At 54.2% G+C, this 20,927-nt stretch overlaps 6 protein-coding genes across 6 annotated transcripts; 3 read left to right on the top strand and 3 right to left on the bottom strand.

Annotated features, from left to right (window-relative positions):
• Nucleotides 1–3,706: 3,706 nt before the first annotated feature.
• Nucleotides 3,707–4,165, bottom strand: BBK36DRAFT_22774 (hypothetical protein; the record flags this gene model as incomplete). The annotated part of the gene is made up of 2 exons (XM_024897950.1): nt 3,707–3,787; nt 3,821–4,165. The coding sequence occupies 2 exons, from the start codon at nt 4,163–4,165 to the stop codon at nt 3,707–3,709; spliced, it is 426 nt and encodes a 141-aa protein (XP_024746835.1).
• A 2,172-nt stretch (nt 4,166–6,337) lies between these two features.
• Nucleotides 6,338–8,469, top strand: BBK36DRAFT_1182150 (hypothetical protein; the record flags this gene model as incomplete). The annotated part of the gene is made up of 1 exon (XM_024896295.1): nt 6,338–8,469. Exon 1 carries the CDS (start codon nt 6,343–6,345, stop codon nt 8,467–8,469), a length of 2,127 nt encoding a protein of 708 aa, XP_024746834.1. The 5' UTR covers nt 6,338–6,342.
• Nucleotides 8,470–10,978: 2,509 nt separating this feature from the next.
• Nucleotides 10,979–12,223, top strand: BBK36DRAFT_1171728 (hypothetical protein; the record flags this gene model as incomplete). The annotated part of the gene is made up of 1 exon (XM_024895620.1): nt 10,979–12,223. The coding sequence occupies one exon, from the start codon at nt 10,979–10,981 to the stop codon at nt 12,221–12,223; it is 1,245 nt and encodes a 414-aa protein (XP_024746833.1).
• Nucleotides 12,224–15,289: 3,066 nt separating this feature from the next.
• On the top strand, nt 15,290–16,966 carry BBK36DRAFT_67866 (SPRY-domain-containing protein; the record flags this gene model as incomplete). The annotated part of the gene is made up of 3 exons (XM_024898495.1): nt 15,290–15,542; nt 15,630–15,935; nt 15,993–16,966. The coding sequence occupies 3 exons, from the start codon at nt 15,290–15,292 to the stop codon at nt 16,964–16,966; spliced, it is 1,533 nt and encodes a 510-aa protein (XP_024746832.1).
• A 949-nt stretch (nt 16,967–17,915) lies between these two features.
• BBK36DRAFT_1143982 (hypothetical protein) lies at nt 17,916–18,980 on the bottom strand (the record flags this gene model as incomplete). Its single annotated transcript, XM_024893639.1, has 2 exons — nt 17,916–18,304; nt 18,371–18,980. The coding sequence occupies 2 exons, from the start codon at nt 18,978–18,980 to the stop codon at nt 17,916–17,918; spliced, it is 999 nt and encodes a 332-aa protein (XP_024746831.1).
• A 774-nt stretch (nt 18,981–19,754) lies between these two features.
• BBK36DRAFT_1126953 (hypothetical protein) lies at nt 19,755–20,805 on the bottom strand (the record flags this gene model as incomplete). Its single annotated transcript, XM_024891442.1, has 2 exons — nt 19,755–20,155; nt 20,220–20,805. The coding sequence occupies 2 exons, from the start codon at nt 20,803–20,805 to the stop codon at nt 19,755–19,757; spliced, it is 987 nt and encodes a 328-aa protein (XP_024746830.1).
• Nucleotides 20,806–20,927: the final 122 nt, after the last annotated feature.

The raw sequence follows: 20,927 nt of genomic DNA, 5'->3' as shown, positions 1-20,927 counted from the left end.
TAGCTTTCAATGAGATCGAACCTGTATGCCTACAAAAAAAGCGGTCAAGATGTATCCAGATGTTTGGTTTGAGAGATTGGCTCAACTGCATCTCTCGCAGCTGAATCGCCGTCTTCAGCAAATCAAGCACTTCTTATCAGTATTGTTGTTGCTGGAATAGATGGATCGCAAATAGGATACGACGATATATGCGTATGCAGCAACGGAGTTTTATACGTCCATTATCACCTTCTTCTTCCTCGTACTCAAGAGCAGCGATCCACACTCTCACCTGCATGTGACCATACCATACAGTACCTCTGCCCTTCATCCTCGCTTCCACAAGGGGGACCAGACACGTCACGAGCATCAAAACATTACGAGGAGAATACAGTTTTTTGAGGGAAGCAACTGTTTCAGTTGCCTGCCGTCTCGAACGAGCCAGTATGCAGGACGATGGCATACTTTTGTTTCTTGATGGTCAAATCGAAAGTGCTTACAGCTTCTGATGAATGGGATGACATGCAAATCCCTCGAGTCGGAGTTCGTCTGGACATCGCAGGTACTGTTCTACTAGTAGTAGTTGTTGTTGGTGAGATGCCTGTATCATATGCATCCGCGCTGCTGATGAATGTTCTGAATAAGTGAGGGCGGGCGTATGACTAAAGTGACTGCATGCATACCTACCTACATACATAACATACAACATCCATAACATGTATCAGCTTCTTCACATGTATCATGTCCGATTGGCTATGTATACGCGCTTTTGCACGCCGGATAGACCAAACATATGTCAGCCTGTGAGATGGCCATCTCACCTGCTCCATCTACGCCATTTACAAGCCAAAACAAACGAGTATACTAGATATGTGTCTGCAGATATCAGCTATTCCGCGGCGACCACTCGTCAATGGCCCTCAAGTTTGACCTCATTCTTATGCCTGCTCTGAGACACAAGAAAGAGCTTACATACATGCAAGCGATGCTTGTCACCAAGACCAACATACTTTGTGCGAGAGATGAGAAGGAATCATGGCGGAAGGTTTGCTTGTCAAACAAAAGCTGCATGTCTGGTTGCAAGTATCACTTCTTGCCACGGCATCGCATCGCATACACCAAATCCTTGGGAAGAAACCTTGGACTTTGCTTCGTGCAGTGTAACGCCTCGAGTAAGTCAAGGAGGCAGATCCCGGACCAAATGAACCAAGTCCAAGTAATGACCAGGAAAAACGCAAGGAAAAGACACCAGGATAAATATAAAAGACCTGGTCAAGCTGCACCACCTCACCCATCATCTACCTCACACAGGAAATGGAGGAATCACTACTAGCATCGTATCTCAAGTCAGACAAGCACAAACGGAAAGCAAGGTAGGCCGCTTTGTGTACCCATCTCCGCTTTTACCAATCATATCGACGACATTTACCGATTTTGACATTTCCTGCTACTATTCCTCCCCCCCTTTCTTTTCGTTACTTCTTGTGTAAGTGTGTTTGTGTGTGCGTGTGTGTGTGTGTGAGAGGTGTGTGTGAGGTGTGTGGGAGATCACGAGATTCTGATGCGCCACGAGGTGGTTGCCTAGCGCGGTGTACTTTATATTCTCATATCACAACTCACTGCTGCCTTGTCTTGCTTTGAGCCTGGTCCTGGTAGATATCTGGCGAGACAGCCGCGGTGAATGAATTTAACGGTCTCTTTGGATGGTTTGGCTCGTGGAAGTTGGGAATGGTAGATATCTGGGTTAGATTAGCATGTGATTGAATGGAGAACGATGGGAAATATTCTGGGATTTTGTTTGGGTAAGTGTGTGATGATGCTTGTTTTTTTGTGTGCCTTCGGAGCACGAGTTGCGGCTTTTTGATATGTCCATGGCTTGATAAACTGACATGTGATTGGACCTTCTGCCCTGAAAAGCTCTGGATGCATGTGCCGAGGAGGGCTAGACGATGCCCAGTAAAACTATGCAGAATGACAATGTTTGGAACAGCAGCGAAAATAAGGACCCCAAAAGCTCGACATGCCAGCCAAACAGAAGCATTCAATATCACACGTACAACCGGTGCGTCTTGTGGAAGCCAGGGTAATACGGGCCAGGCCGGGAGCCGAGACACGCAAAAAGTACGGGGTCCCGGGGGTGGGGCCGGACCACGAGATGCGAAGGACGCAAGTGTCTGAATGGCCATGGATTCACTTACCTTTGAAGACAGCATTACAAAGAGGAACCCGTGCCGGTTGCTACTATCACGAGTAAACGGTACTAGTACCTAGTCTGGGTATGAGCATGGCTAACTTCCAAGTTACTATATGAGCACCGCAGGCCGTGCTGACGAGGCAGAAGGAAGGATTCCGTAGCTGTTCGGAAGGACAACTTGCAGCAGCCCGGCTGTGAGCTTGCGTGCGGGCCACGCAGAACGAGCGGAAACATGGGGGACAGTGGGCAGCCGATTAGTATAGACTGTGGACATGGCGGAGAGGGGGGGGGGCGTGTGCGAGCAGGTCGATCATGTATGGAGCCCTTTCTTCTTCACGCTATATGTCGAGTCATCGGCCGAAAAGAAGTGGAAGAAAAGAAGAAACACTTCGACCCGAGAAGATGGAGAGAGAGCACGAGCATGACTCGGAGCAGAACTGCAACGAGAACACGGGGGGGGGGGGGGGGGTTGATCTCAGAGAACATTTTTTTTTTCTTTTCTTTTCAGCCTGTCCTTTGGTGCAGAGCCAGGCTGCATGACGACAAGCCGTCGACGATTGGGCCTCAATGGGCATATGTAGCAGTAGTAGTATGAAGATGGGGGAGGGGCGGCGGCCGGGTGTGTTGAGCTGTCATTTGACGGAGCATCCGCATACACCCCGGACGCCATTTTTTTTTGTCTGCTACTATCCTGTTCTCTATTTTGCCGTGCACCAGCAATCGTAGCAGGGAGGGGGCAACAAGCTCAGAATGTATGATGGACTTTGTTAGATGATGAGCTTCTCGCGTCCTCCCACCCGTCCTTGACGGGCGTTTGAGTAATAGAAGCAGCGAGGCTACGGGAGATTATCGTCCTCTTGTCGGGACGATGTCCTTTGGGGTTGATACCCAACGGGAACCACAAGAAGAATTTTCTCGGACAGAGTTGGGCTGGAAGACGTGAGTGAGAGTCAGGGAGTCTTTTAAACATAGTGGTAGGTGATGGTAGCAGTAGTGCTGGTGGTAGCAGTCGTAATCAAGTCCGAATCCAGAGGGTTGGGGAGGCGTATGTACATGGAGTATACCCCCCCTACCCCCTATAAAACACCAAGCTTCAATATGAGCAACAGCGTGTCATTAGCTCTTCCAGACTGTCACCAGGAAACGGCGAGGCTGGCTGTAAAGCCAAAGAGAAATTGTCTTTTGCAACACTTGGGAGGACAGCTGGCGGTTGAACAAGGACCTGCTGTCCAACGACCAAAAACTGCTGCGCTGTCCATTCTCCACGGGTGGCGATGTTCAGGACGAAAGACGAGTGAACCTGACACGAGCAAAACATCAACCAGACTTCCCAGCCTGCATCTCCAGCAGCGAGAGAAAAAGACGAGTTCAACGTCGTCACGTTTCAGCCAAAAGAAGGCCGCATGTTTCACAATCCAGAGGCGACAACCCAAACGAAAAATGGTGGCGCGGCGCCAGCAGAAACGGGCAGAGACGAGCCGCTCCCCATCTCCACAGTTGGGCTTGCGTGCGCTTTTTTTCACCTCATCCTCATCAACCCTTCTTTTGCAGCTTTTCAGGCTTCCCATCCATTTCATTCGCAAGCGGCTCGAGCCGGGGTGTGGCTTCTTGGCACTGAGAACTAAGGTACCTTAGGTAGATACATACATAGAGCGGGTAATACCTACTGCTTGTGTTTCCACACGTGTTGGAAGGCGGGATATCGAAATGGAACCCGTCGTCGTCTTTTGATGCTGCTTTTCTCTCGGGATCCGGGGTTTGGACGCTTTTTTTCCTTCTTCTTGTATTCCCCCAACCCTGGTCCGAACGGGCGGGATTGGTGTTGGGGGAAGCACCGGTGACGTCGTCTGCAGATTTCGCGTTGGGCTGAGTTCCAGTCATTCCATGGATTTCGCGTCTGACAGGGACGAAGGTGAAAAAGAAGTGGTAAATGGGACAACAGACAAGAGTCAAGGCTGGTGACGGTGCGGATGGATGGTTGAGAGACTGCATCTTTGTGCAGGCATGTGCTTGTCATTGTGGGATCCAAGCCAGACGGGCAGCTGTAGTATCTGTATCCGTTGAAGCAGGAAGCCCGGCTGTTTCGTCTTCAACATGCCCACACAAAGGTTGAGCGGACAGCAGCTTGCACTGTACGGAGAACCAGCATCGACCATCGTCAAGGATCCCTGCTCGAACCTCTTTTATCGCTGCCCGCGCTGCCTGCAGGAGAGAGATGAAGCACGTCGCTATTTTCTGCTCGCCCTCTGGCCTGGCGAGCGCTTGCTGCGACAGCCCCGGCCGGCGCATCTGGAATCCCCATATGCCCATCGTTCGGCATACGGAGTTGGCGTATGCCTTGCCTACGAGATTTTACTACACGATGCGACGCCATCCAGAAACCAATGTCGACATCTGGCATGCGACCCTCTCGATATTCGCCGTTTGCCAGTGTTTCGAACTCCTCGCCTCCCCCCTCGAGCCCCCCCTTCTTCCCCTCCTCTTCCCAAAGTTCTGCTCATCCTCATCAAATCCCTGCTCGAAAATCCAAAATCCAAAACCCCGCGCCCTCGACTTGCTCTCGTCTCGGCCTTCTCATTCGCCAGTCGCTATCGCGACTCGACGATCTGGTGGTGCGGCACCTCCCCCTCCGCCCTCGGACAGTCGTCGAGACGAGCCAAAGGCGCAGCTAGAGAGGGTCAGGCGGTCGCTAGCTGCCGATGCACTGTGCTCTGTTCATGCACTAGGAAAGCAGAGCAGAGCAGAGCAAAAGGTAGGAAAGAAGCCGACGAGCTCGTGAGGAAAGGAGCCAAGGAAGCTCCGGACCGTGGATGAGTGTGTCTGGAGCCATCGTCAATCAATCCATCGGGGTGGGGAGAAGAGAGGGATATCCCGCCATGCAGAGCCAGTCGGGAGACGTCGACGATGCATGTACCTTATCCATCCATGTAACCACCAAAGGTAGGTATGGACAGGCAGGTAAATGGCCTCGCTTTACTTACTCCGTCAATGGGTCAGATGTAAACAAAACCACACAGGTGGTCTACATGTAATTACGACACGGGAGTAGTCTGCACACATCTGGCAGGGCAGGATCCCAGTGATGCCATGTCGCGCGATATTCCAGCGTCGTGCTACTACTGCCAGAGGCGTAAACACACCACCATCTGCCCAGTGCTCATGCTCTCTCGTCGCCATCAAATCACGGATCTGCCTCGTCTATCGAAATCTCTCCCTTGCGTCGCTGCTGCTTGCTGGCCTCGCCTCGCACAGACGCTCGACGCTCACCGTCACCTTCGCTGCCCAAGCCCAGTCCAGTCGTCCGCCCTTTTCTCCCCTTCTGGCTTTGGCATTCTCACCCAATATTCACAGCTCAATACTGCCCGCCTCCCCGTCCAGTCTTCGTCCGCTGCCCGTCGCCAGCACAGTGCATGCTGCACGGCCACACAGCGCCAGATCCAGTGCAGCGACAGCGCATTAGCCCCTAGAGCAAACCCCCCTGCCGCCCTCCAGCGCCGCTACCCCTCCCTACGGCACCCCTCCGGCCTCTGGCCACCCCCCCGAGATGCCGCCTACTTGTACTCTCGCACTTACACACGCACAAACCCGAGCCTTCACCTTCACACCCCTCACTCTCCTCCCCCCTTGTACACGCTCAGTCTGTCCTCTGCACACACTTTGCTGGCCATTGGATCAGCGACGACGGGCGATTAAAACCTCGACGCAGCCGCTACTGCGCTGTCCGTTGGTCTCCCCGTCATTTTTGCTGCTGCAGGCGGAAGAAGACGAGAAAAAAAAAAATCCTGTTGCTGGGTTTCATCCTTTATTATCCTGACCCTTCGCTCTCAGAGAGGGGTTCCCCGTCTCATCTCGTTCTCATCAACATCACCTACGCTTCTCAGAGCCTGACTACACTCACCTTGACGCCTGATCATCGTCGCTATCGGCATCTTTTCTGCTTAGATCCATGCGCTAATCGATACTACGAGTCGGCCGTCCACCTGCTTGCCCACCGCCTGATTGACTGCTACCTGATCGCTGCCTAGAACGCCGCACCTTGTTGATGCTGACAGCTGCGCTTCGAACAGCGACTCATACAAACTCGACCCCCGCCTTTGTGCGGCTTCCTTTATCCTACAACCTTTATTTACTTCTTGCCGCTCATCTATAACCACGCATCCAGCCTCACCATGCCTGAGAAATCCATGGTCGGCTACGTCGAGGACGTCGACGAGGATATCGGCAGCACCATCGGCGTCGAGAGCACCCGCCGATACGCCCGGTCAGAGGCGCCAAGAAGCCCTGAGCGATCCAACACCGGCAAGCCTCGAGGCGGCCGAGTGATGCCAGACACCGACTCCGAGGATGAGACTGCCTCGAGCAGCAGCAGCCTCTCCGACTCAGACAGCACGCCCGCACCCGTCGGCAGGGACAAGATGAGGCCTGTGCCGGCCGACCATCGACGCCTGTCGCACCAGGATCGAGACCATCACCGCCGCGATCCCCGCGATTCGCGAGACTCTCGTGGCCCTCGCGACCACCGAGCTCTTGACCGCGACCACCAGAGGCGCGAGAGGAAGCCCAGAGAAGACGAGAACCACAGGAGGCCCCGACCTCAGCCAAGGGACCGAGACCCTAGGGACCTCAGAGACCTCAGGGAGCCCAGGGAGCCCCGAGACATCAGAGACCTCAGAGACGCCAGGGGCCAGAAGAAGACCCGGCCCGGTCCCCCCAAGCATGCTGCCTCACAGCCCGTCGTCTCTCAGGCTGCGTACCGAAGAGGCCAAGTTGAGGACCCGGCTGCGTACGGCGTCCAGCAGCCTGCTGTGTCTGCTCAGCGGCCCCGTGCCAACACTCGTCCTGCGAGCTACTATGCCGGCCAGCCCCCACGGCCCCCTCCTCTGGACATGGGCTGGGCTGGACCTCACCCTCCTCTGCCCCCTCCTCCTGGGGCGTTTGGCAACTTCCCGCCGCCGCCTCCCATGTTCCCCGGCGGGCCCCCCATGCATCCTGGCATGCCGCCGCAGTCTCCCATGGGGATGGGCCCGCCTCCCTTCTTCGATGGCCCCATGGGCCCTCCGCCTCCACGAGACCATCTCGGGCGTCGTTTTGATGAGTTTGGCCGGCCCGCTTCCGCCATGGGCTTTGGCTCCCCCCCCGAGGCCATAGGATACTTTGACAACGAGTATGACGACTTTGAGGAAGAGCAGGCTCACAAACATGCCCGCCGTCCCTCGCGTGCGAAGAAGGCGCCGCCGCCACTACCACTTGAGGAACCTCGCAAGAAGATGCCGCCTCCAGAATTTGCCCCCAAGCGCACCCAGTCGGCGCGGCCAACCGCAGGCGGCTTCAAGCCTCCGCCAGCGCGCGAGGCACCGCGGGAGCACCTGCGAGAACAGGCACGGGAACACATCCGAGAGCAGCTCCGAGAGCGCCCGCAGTCTCGGCCAGCCCCTCAACGGCCACCGCCCCCATCGCACCGCCGCTCTGTGGGCTTTGTTGACCAGCAGGAGTATGATGACGACTTCCTGGACGAGGAGGACTTTTATCAAGAGGTCCCTCCCAACCAGCGTCGCACTGCTCTGACTCGTCAGCGCCGCAGCAGCTCCGTCGCCTATGATCAAAACGGCTACGACATTGTTCCTGCCGGTAACCGAGGCCGCCGCGCATCCATGTACGGACCCGGCCCCCAGGAGTCTGGCGGCGTCAGCCTTGAGGACGACAATAGGTACTTTGATGCTCTGCGCTACCAGGAGGACGTGAGCGGCGGTACGCCGATGCCCCTGACCGCCGAGACGCTGCGCAAGGCGTCCAAGCGTGGAGAGCTGGCCAGCAGCCGATCCACCAGGAGCAGCGGCAGCCATGACGAGAGCGACTACAAGCGAAGCCACACCACCGGCCTCACCACGCAGTCCTCGGCGGCACACCAGGACGACTTCACCATCAAGGTCTCTGGGCAAGCCGTCGTCAAGGTCCCGGGAGCCCAGATCGAGTGCGATGGAGGCGAGATTACTTTTAGCAGCAACCGAGGCACCGGCGCTGGGCCTGGTTCCGGAGCCATGGGCCATTCTCGCGCCGGCAGTGACAAGGAGAGCACCGTCTATCAGCTCGATGATGCGCGCAGCTCTCGCATGGAACGCAAGGCGCTGCCCCATCGCCCCCGCGCGGCCAGTCAGTCCGATGTCCACAGCCGCATCTACGCTCCGCTGCATGCCCCGTACGAGCATGTGCCCTATGATGAGCCGGAGCACTATGAATACGAGGCCCCCAAATATGCTCCCTACGACCCGTCTCTTGCTGCTTCCAACTTTTATTAAACGTTGACGACCGAAGAACACAATGACGCCATATGAAAAGGTCTACGAAGCTGGTTTCACGAGTTACGCTATGATGACCAAAAGTGCTTCTTAATTTGTCTTTGCTTCGATATCGACATGCAGCGATGTCGAACATTTGCTTTTGCTTCCTTCTCGACGACGAACTGAAGGAATTGGATTTTCTCTTGCTTCCTTTCCCGCTTCTACTATTTCTCTTATGATTTTGTTCGATTCTCCTTTACTTCTCTTCTCTTCCTCCGCATCCTGTGCTTGTCTTGGAGGTTCATATACCCTGGTGCCATTCCATGGCGGCAAAACATTTTGATACCCCCAAAATAGTTGGCGATGGGAAGGATATTGTGCGCTTTCATGGGCGGATATATGATACAGGTTTACGGGTTCTTATTTCTCATTCTACCTTCATCTTCTCATTTCTTTTCGCATTACATCTTCTGCTTGATCGCCGCACGGCCTGCAAGAGTGTCGGTGAGAAGATCGGGACGGATCGGGCAGGCACGGAGGCAAGCTGGTCTGATGCTCCGACCTTGCCGCTTGGGCGATGGCGCCGCTCCGAGGTCTGTGTCATGTCCTCGAGTCTGGACTTGACGGTGTTTAGACACTCCCGTCTCCCTAGCGATCCACCCTCTTGAAGCTTGCACCCAGAAGACATGTCGAGTCGAGGTCTATCTATCTTTGGGTTTGGCAAATCTCCTTTAGCGACATTCGGTTTACGAGGAAGAAACTCTGGAATTTGGTTTGATTTATTCGTCTCTCATCAATGTTACGAAAGCGATAGAATGTACGAGCAACGGGGGTTCACACCCCCTTCACTCCCTCTGCCGTACACGAGGGGCTGTCTGACGTTCAACTGGCATGCCATTTCCTCACCCTGCTCCGACCTTGTCCTCCTTCCGAGACATGGAGCTCTTTTACCGTATCCCTCCAGGGAAGAAGAGTGCTGCGATATGCGGCCACGTGCACTCGTGCCGGACTCTGATACCCCTCACGGCTTACCGTTGTGGGCTAGCACGCATAATGCGAGGAGGTGCATGCATGCATGGCTCAAGGAGGACGTGATACGATGGAGGAGAGACAGGATGCTGCAGGGAAGGCGATGTGGTATGTGTGGCTATTACTATATGGGTTACGAGGGGTGTCTGGAGGATAGCGTGCTGTTGGAGGTATGCGGGAGGGATTTGATACGACTCTTTCATGACCTGATGACGAACTAAAAGTGTTTCTTTTGGCTATAATGATGGATACGGATTGGTTTACGTTGTATGATTTCATTGTTTCATTTCTGTCTTATTTGCGATGATGATGAACAGCCTATCATGTCTACCTACCTTAGCTTTGATGGCGTGAGGAGTGACTGTATGTGAAGTCGATGCCCACAGACGTGAAGCAACACTGCATGAAATCCATTTGCTGTACTATGCCCGTCTTTCATGCAGGGAGCCAAATTCAAGGCGGTGAATCATCCAAGAAGGACGAGCTGAGAAGCCTCCACGTAGGCTTAGTGTGGACCACAGTGTTTGGATTCTCATGCTTTCTGCGCTGCAACTCATTATCTAAAGTGAATCCACATTTTCACTCTATCTCATTCAGTAGTACATACATAGCACGGCAGCATAAGGTGCTTTACCCGGATGTACATAGACTTCACACCTTACGATGAGATTGCGATGAGATGAGATTCCGAAGATGGGATAAGAGCTGTGAGTGAGTGAGCTGACGACGCCCGCGGACTTGTAATACTAAATCGAGATCTCCCGAGGCCCACACCATGTTTGCTGTCGGGTCTGGTGGCTTTTGCTTTTGCCTGGAGGTTTCTGGGGGGCGGGAGATGGTGGAGCGTGATTGGAGAGGTTGGGATGGGGCGGGGCGTTGCTGGGTTGGTGTGTTTACTTTGTTCTTTCTTGCTGGTGCTACGATCAAATGAGATGCTTGAAAGAACCTGTAGAGTGTGAAGGATGGGAATAACAGGCCTCCCATCTGGATTCCATCACAATCAAGTCAACTCTGACAACATGGAAAAGTTGCATCTTCTCATTCGTACGGGTAGAAGCATCGTTAGTGAGCAGCAGCTTCCGAGATGCAAAAAGGTGATTGGCTGCAGCGCGCTAACGCCTCGCGCGACAACACACCCCCAGCCACTTGGTTTCTGTAGGAACATGAGCTGACAAGACAGACTGCCACCCCCCCTTCTGCTGCAAACAACTGCTCTGCGCCTCTGTTTTCTTTTAGCGCTTGTATTTTCGTTTCCCCATCTCTTCAAACGTCGGGTTCTGGGTGGTGACGATATCGATTCCCGTTTGTTTACTTTTTGAGACAAGTGGGATTGACTCTTCTCTGCTGCTGGCAACTCTTGTTTCTCAGGTACGATTAGGCGCCGAGGACTGAAAAAGGCGGTGGCTGGTTGACACGACATCCGTTCCATCTCACCTCTGCCAGACCACACCCCGAGAGACAATCCGCATTCCAAACAACTTCAAACTCCATCGCAACCATGGCGCCGGCGGTGGCGAGCACCGGCCGCGACCTCACCGGCACGCCGACCGTCGACCTCATCGGCAGCGACCAGTTCCCCGCGGACGGCCCCCTCCTCCACGGCGCCCGCCTCCTGGCCCGGCAGCTGTCGAAGCGCACCGAGGACCCGTCCAAGGGCGTGCTCGACCCGCACGACATCAACAACGCGGGCTTCTTCTTCCTCTTCGCCCTCATCGGCGTCGGCTTCGTCGTCACGGGCATCTGGTTCTTCTTCTACGCCAAGAACGGCGGCATCTACTTCAAGGACAACGACTGGGACGACTACAAGTCCACCGTGCTGCGCCGCAGGGGCCCCAACGGCACCGTCCTCTCCGGCGCCACGGAGTCGACTGACCTGGGCGGCGGCAGCGTGTACAAGCGGTACGACGACCACGACCACGACGAGGACGATGACAGGCGCACGGCCATCACGGACAGCACCTACCTGACGGGTATCACGGCCGGCGCGAGCGACATCTTTGCGCGCGAGAAGCGCAAGAAGAAGCGCGAGGCCCGCGACGCGGAGCGCAGGAAGCGGCGCGGCGACAAGGGCAAGAGCACGGACACGTCGTCGACGGCCTTTGAGGGCGTCGTCGACGAAAAGGCCGAGCGCGAGGCCAAGAAGCTCCTGCGCAGCTACCGCCACGAAAAGGCCGCCCGCGTCGGCGGCATCAACAAGGAGGCCGAGGGGTCCGAGTGGGAAGGGTCGACGAATGCCGCCGAGTCCTCGGTGGGCGCCACGTCGGAGCTGCTTCTGCACCAGGAGCCCACGCCCACGTCGTCGCCCACCAAGGCTTCTGCCGCTGCCCCCGAAGCTGCTGCTGCTGCTTCGCCCGAGAAGAAGCCGGCCAAGAGCGGAATCCGGAAGGTGTACTCGACTGCGGACCGGAGGGAGAGTCGGGAGGCGGAGAGGCTGCGCGCGGAGGCGCGGAGGCTGAGGGCCGCGGACAAGATCGCGGCGCGGGATTTCGGGTACCAGCGGGCGGCCGGGGCGGTGACGAACAGCGAGCTGAGTGAGAGTTTGCTTTCGGGCTCGGGGAGCGGCGGCGGTTCGACGACGCTGGGGGAGAGCATTCCCGAGGAGGATAGCGAGATGGGGACCAAGAGCTATCACCATCCTTTGCCGGAGCTGAAGGAGCAGAGGAGGAGGGAGAGGGAGGAGAGGAGGGCGAGGAGGAGCAAGAGTGGGTATCGGAGGGGGAACACGGAGGAGACTGACTTGTAGGGCTTTGATGAGTTGAGAGGATGAAGGGGAGATGGGATTTGATGTGGAAGGGTTGGGAATGGTGAGGGCGGAGGGTATACGGGATGATGCTGGTGGTTTCTTTGCTGTTTATGCGTCTTTGCCGCCTTTGTGGGCGTGATACTGTTGGTTTTTGACGATCGATGAGTCTGATGGTTTGACGACTTGGTGGATTACGATGGGATGGGAGGTGGGCGGTATGGTTGCCTTTCTTTTGTTATTCCAGCGCCTTGTACGAACATGCTTGTTGTGAGGCGACGAGTCAAGGTGTTTACATTGAGTAGCTTTACGATGTTGGCACTTGTATGAAATGATGAACCCCTTGGGATAAACTCATGGCTTCGTTTGATCTTATTGAGTCTCCTTTTTGTCAGGGTATGTGAAGATGCATCTCTGTCTAGCCTTATGAGATGAGAATAGTGTCATCTCTATGCTCCTCTATCTCGTGTCGTCCCTTTTATATACGTGAGAGATATTTTGAGTGGTCAAGTAAAACCCGGTATTATGTCTCGAGGTCAATAGAAGGCATGCTTGGAGATGATGTCAGGACTTCTATTCCAGTCGCTCAAGATGCCTAAGATTGATGCCGTTTATACAGTACGTTACCTCCCATCTCTACGTTTCCTCCCTCTGTCTTGTTCCTTCGTCCCTTTGTTATATACGCAACTTGTCTCTTCCGCGGAAGAAGTATAACTGCGAACACTATCGAGGTTAATTTTATGAGATGATGTGAGGATGTTATATTCCAGTTGGCCAAGGTAAGTCAAGATTGATGCCGCTTATACATACATGTACATCCCGCCTCCTATCATGCTACTTGGGCCGGTGGCGATTTGTATGTTCAAAGTCGAATCTTACGTGTACGCGTAACGCGGAGATTATACGCAGTAGGAGGGTCAAATTTGGATTTGATCCAGGAACCGACTTGCTCACAGTGTCCGTCCCTTTCCGCGGTTTTCGTCGCCATCTTGGATTCCTAGTACCTACATTACTCGCAATGTGCGAGGTGATGCGAAATACATGTACCGTTAAAACGCACCTCGATGTCCCCTGATGTTGAGCTGCGTTTTGCGGACCAGTCAATGACTTACATGGTGTCAATGGGCTTTTGTATGAAGGATGAGGGACTGGGGAAGGCTCCGAAAACCGGTTGGGGGCGCTTCTTTTGTCCATCTACTATCTCACAAGCGAAGAGGAAGGTCAGTCTTGAAGCTCATGTCGTAGCGTACAAAGCAGACGCGGCTACGAGCTACCTATTCATAGACCGACCGTCTTAGCACATCACCCCCATGTCCCGTGGATTCCGTGTCCCAATGGCACGCATAAGCCCCGGAGGTGCATTGACAGTTACAGTTACAGCCCTAGGGCGATGCAGCATGAGAATAGAGCTTTGAAACTCGCGTGGGTGAAACTGCAGGGGGGGTTTTGCCCTTTGGACGTAGGCGCCCAGGTGGTCCTAAGGGGGTTTTGTGTTGCTTTGGCTTGAATGGGGGTTTATTGGGTTTGATTGACTGTATGAGGTTTCACCATGATCGAGGAATGATACTGAATTTATGGAAGAGAAGCTATGAGTTGGATCGAGTGTGCAGTTGTTCCAATTGTCGCTCACGAGGCTGCCTTGCGTTGCTGATGCTGCCCTGTCGGGCCATGAAGCCGCATTGCGTCACACAGTCCGTCCAGCAGCAAGGGCTCCAGGCACCCCCGAGGGATTGACAACCCTGGCCCAACACGCGCAGGTACTGGGGACTCTGCGGCCGGGGACGCTGCGGCAGGCGCGGTACTTGCGCTTCCCCGCTGAGCAGATAGTCGGACCCCAGCATTATCACATAAATTCTATCCGAGGTATCAGTCCAGCTGCGTATTTCGTCCCTTTGCGCGCGGGTACCCGCTACATCAGCAACCGCCGCGAGGTTCCATTTCCTTCGTCCATCCTGGCCTGACGAGCCGCCCAACTTCGCAGATATTCCATAGCATGCGCATGCGCACCTGCGCCCCCACAACTCTGATGCCCTTGCAAGCTCTCCATGAGCCCAGCCTCTCTCTCTCTCTCGTTCTTCTCCTTCTATCAGTCTGTCCCGAACAGGCAACAAGCGCACTTCTCACTTCAGCCACAGCTTGCGTCGTCCTGCGTTCTACACTGTCGCTCTAGGGAACAAGCTCCATCCTTTAGTCTGTTCTCCCTTCTCTCTTCGATCGTGAACTTTGCCCGCCTTCCCCTGTATCTGAACACACGATTCCCCTTTTCTGCTCCATCGCCGGTTCAACCGATCTCTCACAGCATCATCCACGCCTCGGTTTCCCCTCAGCTTCGCTCGTGCTACCGCAAGGTAAGGTGGTACTGGACTGCTAGCGGTTCTGGGCCTACGGGAGCCACGCGCCTGCTGACCGGGAGCCCTGGAGCTGGACGTTAGGCGGCACGGTGCTGCTCGCTGTTGCTGCCGGTCTAGCGGCTGCTAGCAGTTTCGAACAGTGCCGCAGCAGCGCCCAGGTGGTGCGGGTGTGCAACCTGCCGCTGAACAGCAACAGGCACAGCACAGTGCTCGTTCGACACCTGATAAACCGACCGAGTCGCCTCCAGTGCCTGTGGCGAGTGTCCGTGTCTGTCTGTCTGTGTCCGCCCAAACGCCATCTGATCCAACTTCCCCCATCAAACATCCACCACCACCTGCTTTTCGCCATCTGGCAGCGGCTGCTCCGGAACGGTCCGACGACAAACCTCTTGTGATTTTCTTCCTTTCTCTGCGTGCACCGCGCCCAGCGACGACTCTCGATTACTTCTTGTGCCGCTGCACCTACAGACGATTTTCTCTGGATCTGCGCCCTCGACGGCAGATCGGCTCTGGGAGCATCATCCATCCCCCGCAGCCTCCTCACCAGACGCAAGGTAGACGCTCGCAGGGCCGCGATCGCGGCGGAGACGCCGTCTCGTCAATCTGGCTCTTCGGAGTCTTGATTTCTTGTCTTTTTGTCTCTTTCGCTGCGAGCGAATGCTAGATCGTGCTGCTTTGCCCGTCGCAACGACTCGACTGCGTTGAATCACTCATCGCAATGACGACGTCACCATCCTCCGCCCTGACGGGCGTCATCATCGGCCTCGTGTCGTCCTTTGGCTCCATCGTCCTCATCTTCCTCGTCATCTTCATCTTCTGGGCGTCTGGATGCGCTGGCTCCGGTCGCATCATCCTCGACCGCATCGGCCGACCGGGTGAATATGACGACGAGCAGGCGTTTGCGAGGGAGGAGGCCGAGGCCCTGGAGAACATGGACGACATGGCCAGGACGGAATATCTGAGGGCCAAAGGTATGCCATGAGCCCATTTGCGCATCTCTCCAGCGCCCATTTCCGTGGCACCGCGTAGCCTGGCCGACTGACTGACCCGTGTGATAGCATTCATCACCGCGAACCCTCCAGAGTCTGCGCAAACCGATATTTCCCTCTCACAGTTCCTTGCCATCCAGGAAAAGGGCGTGTCGGCCTGGGAGTTTGAGCCCGAGCTGGAAATTGCGAATTGCTTCGTTCAGGCCCGAACCGAGATTGAGTTCTTCGATTCCGAGTGCACCGTCATGACCAACCTGCCTGTGCCCAAGCAAAACGACGTCTACTACTGGGAGGCCAAGATCTACGAAAAGGCGGAGAACACGCTGGTGGCGATTGGCATGGCCACCAAGCCCTACCCTCTGTTTCGGCTGCCTGGTGAGTTCTTTTTTCTTGTGCGATCACATGGCCTTGCCATATGCTAACTTCCCCTAGGTTACCACAAGTACTCCGTTGCCTACCACTCCAATGGCTCGCGACACTACAACCAGCCTTTCAGTCGAACCCCGTACGGCCCTCAGATTGTCCCCGGCGACGTGATTGGTGTTGGCTACAGGCCTCGCACTGGCGTCATCTTCTTTACGCGAAACGGCAAGAAGCTCGAGGAAGTGGTCCACGGCTTAAAGTCTCAAAACTTCTTTCCCGCCATTGGAGCCAACGGGCCCGCGTCTGTTCACGTCAACTTTGGCCAGTCTGGCTTCGTTTTCATCGAGGCAAATGTCAAGAAATGGGGTCTGGCTCCCGTGACGGGCAGCCTGGCTCCGCCGCCCCCGTACGGCTCTGAACAGGGCAGCATTCTTTTGGAAACCGGCACCAAGGATGGCTTCACCTCATCGCACGGTCGGGCTCATCGACACTCCGTGAGCGGCACGCCATATAGTGTTCGAGTGGGCGAAAACGATATCAACGCCCAGCACGGACGATCACGCAGCGGAAATTTCAGGGTCCTTCCTCCCACGAGCCCCGGTCCCGTCAGGAGCCCGACCGACATCTCGCTTGCCCAGCTCGTGCCATCCGATGAGGGTGGTGAGGCTAGCAGCGGCACGCAGCTTGCGCAAGAACAACATCTGAACGGCAATCCTCTCGAGCTCCATCTCGAAGACGCCACCAACCCGCCGCCCGATTACTCAAGTCCAACGCTCCCCGAGGATCGCAACCGTCGGTATAGCTCAGACAGCGAGGACGAAAACGCCCCTCTGATCCACGTCATGACGCGCAGCAGGGGTGAGTCTTCGTCGACAATAAGGCCTGCAGGACATGGCCAGTCGGCTACTCCCCAAGACCCTGTGCCCAGCTACAGCGACGCGATACAGCAGGGCGCGAGCCCAATTCGACGCGATAGAAGCAACAGCTCGGGATCTGACGATTCAGTTCAGAGCTCAAACAGCGGGTCGTCTTCATCCAGCTGAAGACATTTTACCAGGGCTCTTATAACAAGACACAATCATCACATTCACACAGGAACACACACACACTTTTTGCACACTGGTACATACTTTGCGTGGGCGCTTGGGAGTTTGAATAGCATCGGGATCTACCGTCACGACGGATACACATCGTTTCAACGGAGGCTTTGTTTTCTTTTGTCTTTTGTCCTTTTGGTTCTACACGCCCTCTCTCCTCCCGCACCTTAGAACAGGTCCAACCTCCTTTTCCTTTTGCTGTAACTCACCCCGTTGTGATTCCCGTGGATGAAAGAGAAAACTACCTTACCTATGACATGATACCACCTCTTTTGAACTCTACCTGGCGACTCTTGAATTTCGTTTGTTCTGTTTTCTTCCTCGGTTCTGGTTTTACTGCTTTTTGAGTAACTTATATTTTGGGTGTCTGTTGAGGGGTGTTGAAAAGGGGTGTTGAGGGACGACGGCTTTTTGGTGTAGAAGTGTGTGAGTTTCTGGTGTAGATGGGTTTGACATCCATAGTCAAAGAGATTCAATTTTCAAATCCTGCTGGTGTGTGCTTGTGTGATGATGTGAGTTGTGTGTTTGTAAGAGTGACGTATTGGATGAACCTTGCGCGGTTGGGGGAGGTCGTTTACGGTAAGGTAGGGAATGTTGTAGATCTACGGAGTAGAATGGATGGAAGGAGTTAAAGTTCGTTTAACCGTTTCCTTACTGCCGTGGCTAAAATGGCCGTATCTTTCTGCCAATATTCCTTGCCTGCTTCGGCTTGGCTTTCTAATTGGCCCTTTATGGGGTTTCTCTATCTCATTGTTCTTGTTGTTGGCAAGGATTTCCCCTGATTTCCTTCATGCCTTGGCATCTTCAGCCTGGCTTTCTAGATAGGAAGCCATCGATGTGCAGCTCAGTCTTCCCTCCGCTCTTTTTTCCCTACCTCGGTTCCTGATCCTTTTTCTCACTTTGGTTGATCAATGATCATGAAGTCACTGATTTCTAGCCCTTTGATCTTCTTAATTTCTTTGTCAAGGATGTGATATGGCTTGATGGAAGCGTCGCAAATCATCTCTCCGACTGCCCCCCGCGGGCAAAATTTATCGAATGGCAGCTTGCCCAGATCGCAGATGGCGTCATTCAATGTTAAGATGCTGTGGCCGGCATAAGGCGGTAGCGGAGACGGATGATGGAGGCCAGTTTTGACCAATTGCTTAATGAGCGCCCCGAGGGCCATTGAGGAGCACGCAAACGAACAAGCGATGTATTTCTTGGGATACTGCTCCTTCACTAGCCTTTCGAAACCAGCGAGGATGGCAGAGATGTGTGCTTCCCTTCTCGCGTTGAGGACGTCTGGTGTTCATGGTCAGTTGTTATGCAGCTCAGGGTGCAGCAGGAAGATATTGCGTTAAGACGTACCGATGATATTCTGTGGTATTGGTAGACCCAAGGAATCAATCGGCTTTACACTACTTTTTATGAGAGACATCGACGAGTTCCGGAAGGCATCGGCGTTTGCAGATACCCAGGAAACCGAAAGCTCCAACAAGTGGTCTCTGCTCTTGGAAGCCGTTTTGCCTAGGCTCTTTAGCCAGGTCTGACTGAAGAACTGGACCGCTTCATGACATCGATAGTAGTCCACCAGAAGGCTTATCTTGGCAAGTCTCTTAAGGTTTACCGATCGAGGCAGATTTGTCGTCTTCCCATGGATAATGTTCATCACGATGAGCAGCGCTTCTTCGTCGAAATCCTCGGTCTGGATCGTGTACGAATACTGGCCCTCGGCCGTGGTGGTGGTCTCCTTCCAGCCGCCAACCATCAACTTCTGGAAGTACTCGGACGCCAGTGCGAGATGCTTTGACGAGAGGCGCATGTGAACCTCTGGCTTGGAGTCGGCGGATTGGTGTGTCTTGGCGCGTTTCTGTGGCGGACCGGGAGGCGGTGCGGGAACGGCGAATGGAGCGTTTGGGTTGCGGAGGATGAGGAGCGTGTCTCCGTTGGGATCGATTTCGTGGAGCTTCGGCGCCATGGTGTTGAGCTCTGGGGAGGCACGGCGGTAGGGGAGCTGCTGGATGAAGAGATGAAGGAAGAAGCAAAAACGGAGAAGAGATGAGTGAACGAAAGAAAGGGAGAAAGAGAGAGAGAGAATGAAATAAAAACAGCTGGCAGTTGCTGGAAGATTCACTATGCGTACAGGTGGCTGCCAGTGGAGAGCTCATGGATCGAAAGTGAATGGCTTCTACTCCCCTACTTCACTCATGCTAAGTTAGGGTAATGGGCGCCTCCCTAGGTAATTAATTGGCGTCGAGTGATTCCATGATCTGGGATGGAAGGGATTGGAGTTGTTCAAGAGTTTTACTAGTGCCGTAGCTTAAACGCCTTTACTATCCCGGCAAGCCTTCTTGAGGTTGAGATTGTCCAGTTGATATTCTTTTTCCTTCTATGTCGTTGATGGATCCGTCTTTCCCGTTTCTTTTCTCAGAAGCTTGTTCCTGCCTCTCCAGGTACTTACGGTACCTACCAGCCATGAACAGAATTCTCAAGGACTTCCAATTCATTCCTCTTTTCCCATACTTTCCCCTTCCCACTTTTCTTTCTCTTCTTCGATTTGATACCTAGCCAGCCATCGGTGTTCACCTCATTGATGGTTCAAATGGCCTTCAGTCTTGTTCGAACCATTGTCTTTTCTTTTTACTAAGTTCTGCGCGGGTACTCATTTATAATTGGTTCGATGCTCCCAGGCTCCTTCAAGAGGAACTCGCCCGATACGGCACTGTAAGCAGGTGACCATGAGCCATGCCTCTCAAACTGAGTGTGTAATATAATTCCTCAGCACCAGCCCCACTACCTGGTTGATATACCCTTCGACGAGCGGCTTTGTTGTGTTAGCAAGAGTGCAAAACGACGCGGAATTGTAGGTCATGGAGTTTCTGCGATTGACGCAGATTTTGTTCCAAGACGGCTCCGCGAACCCGAGGATCACCTGCTGCAAGGACTCTAGGCTGTGGCCAGTGTATGGCGGCAACGACAGGTATTCTTCAGAAATTCTGGCCTTGTCCATGCCTTTGATAAGAGCGCCTATGAAGGCCGAGGAGCACTCAAACGAGCACTTGCGTCCATTGTCGGAGCATTCGGCTTTGATCAGTTCTTTGAGGCCAGTAATAATGGCAGAAATGTAATGTTCTCTTTGTTTATTCAGTGCGTCTGGGATAGAAGTCAGAGATTTTATAACTTGGGATGTATCTGAGATGCGTGGGGCGCAACTTACCGATCACACTTTGCGGTATGGGCAAGCCCAGTGACTCAATCGGCCATTTGCTCTCCTTTATCAGACTCATCGTCAGGTTCTGGAATTTGGTACGGTCCGGAAAGACACATGCAACAGAGAGCCTTAGCAACAAGTCTCTTCCGGTGTAAGAGCGCCGATCTATGCGCCCGAGCCAAAGCTGGTTAAAGAACTTAAGCGCCTCGTGGCATTGATAGTAATCAACCAGGGCGCAAATCTTGGCCAGAGTCTCAAGGTTCATTGCCATGGGTAGCTTTGCTGTTCGCCCATGAATGATGTTCATCATGATAAGTAGTGCCTCTTCGTCCCAGTCCTCAGCTTTGACGACGTAGGAGTAGTCGCCCTCGGGTGTTGTCTCCTTCCAGTCATTTGCCAGCATTTTTTCGAAATACGCAGATGCCAGCGTCAGATGCCTCGATGAGAGCCTCATTCGTACCTCTGGCTTAACAGCGGCCCGTACGCCGCGTACGCTGAATCTAGAATTTTGTGCAGCAAATGGAGCGTCTGGGTTATGGAGAATGAGGAGCGTATCCCCCTTTGGGTCGATCTCATGGAGTTTCGGCTCCATTGTGCCGTGAGCGAGAGATGTGACGGCGGCAAGCTGTTGGAAAGAGGGAAGTTGACCAAGGTAGGTAGTAACATCGTTGTGTTGGTTTTCACGGCACGACTGCTTTCACTATCCCATCAAGC

The sequence above is a fragment of the Trichoderma citrinoviride genome, assembly GCF_003025115.1.
Source record: "Trichoderma citrinoviride strain TUCIM 6016 unplaced genomic scaffold BBK36scaffold_13, whole genome shotgun sequence".
NCBI lineage: Eukaryota > Fungi > Ascomycota > Sordariomycetes > Hypocreales > Hypocreaceae > Trichoderma > Trichoderma citrinoviride.
The sequence above is the reverse complement of the archived record's forward strand: the minus strand, read 5'-3'. Positions and strand labels throughout refer to the sequence as shown.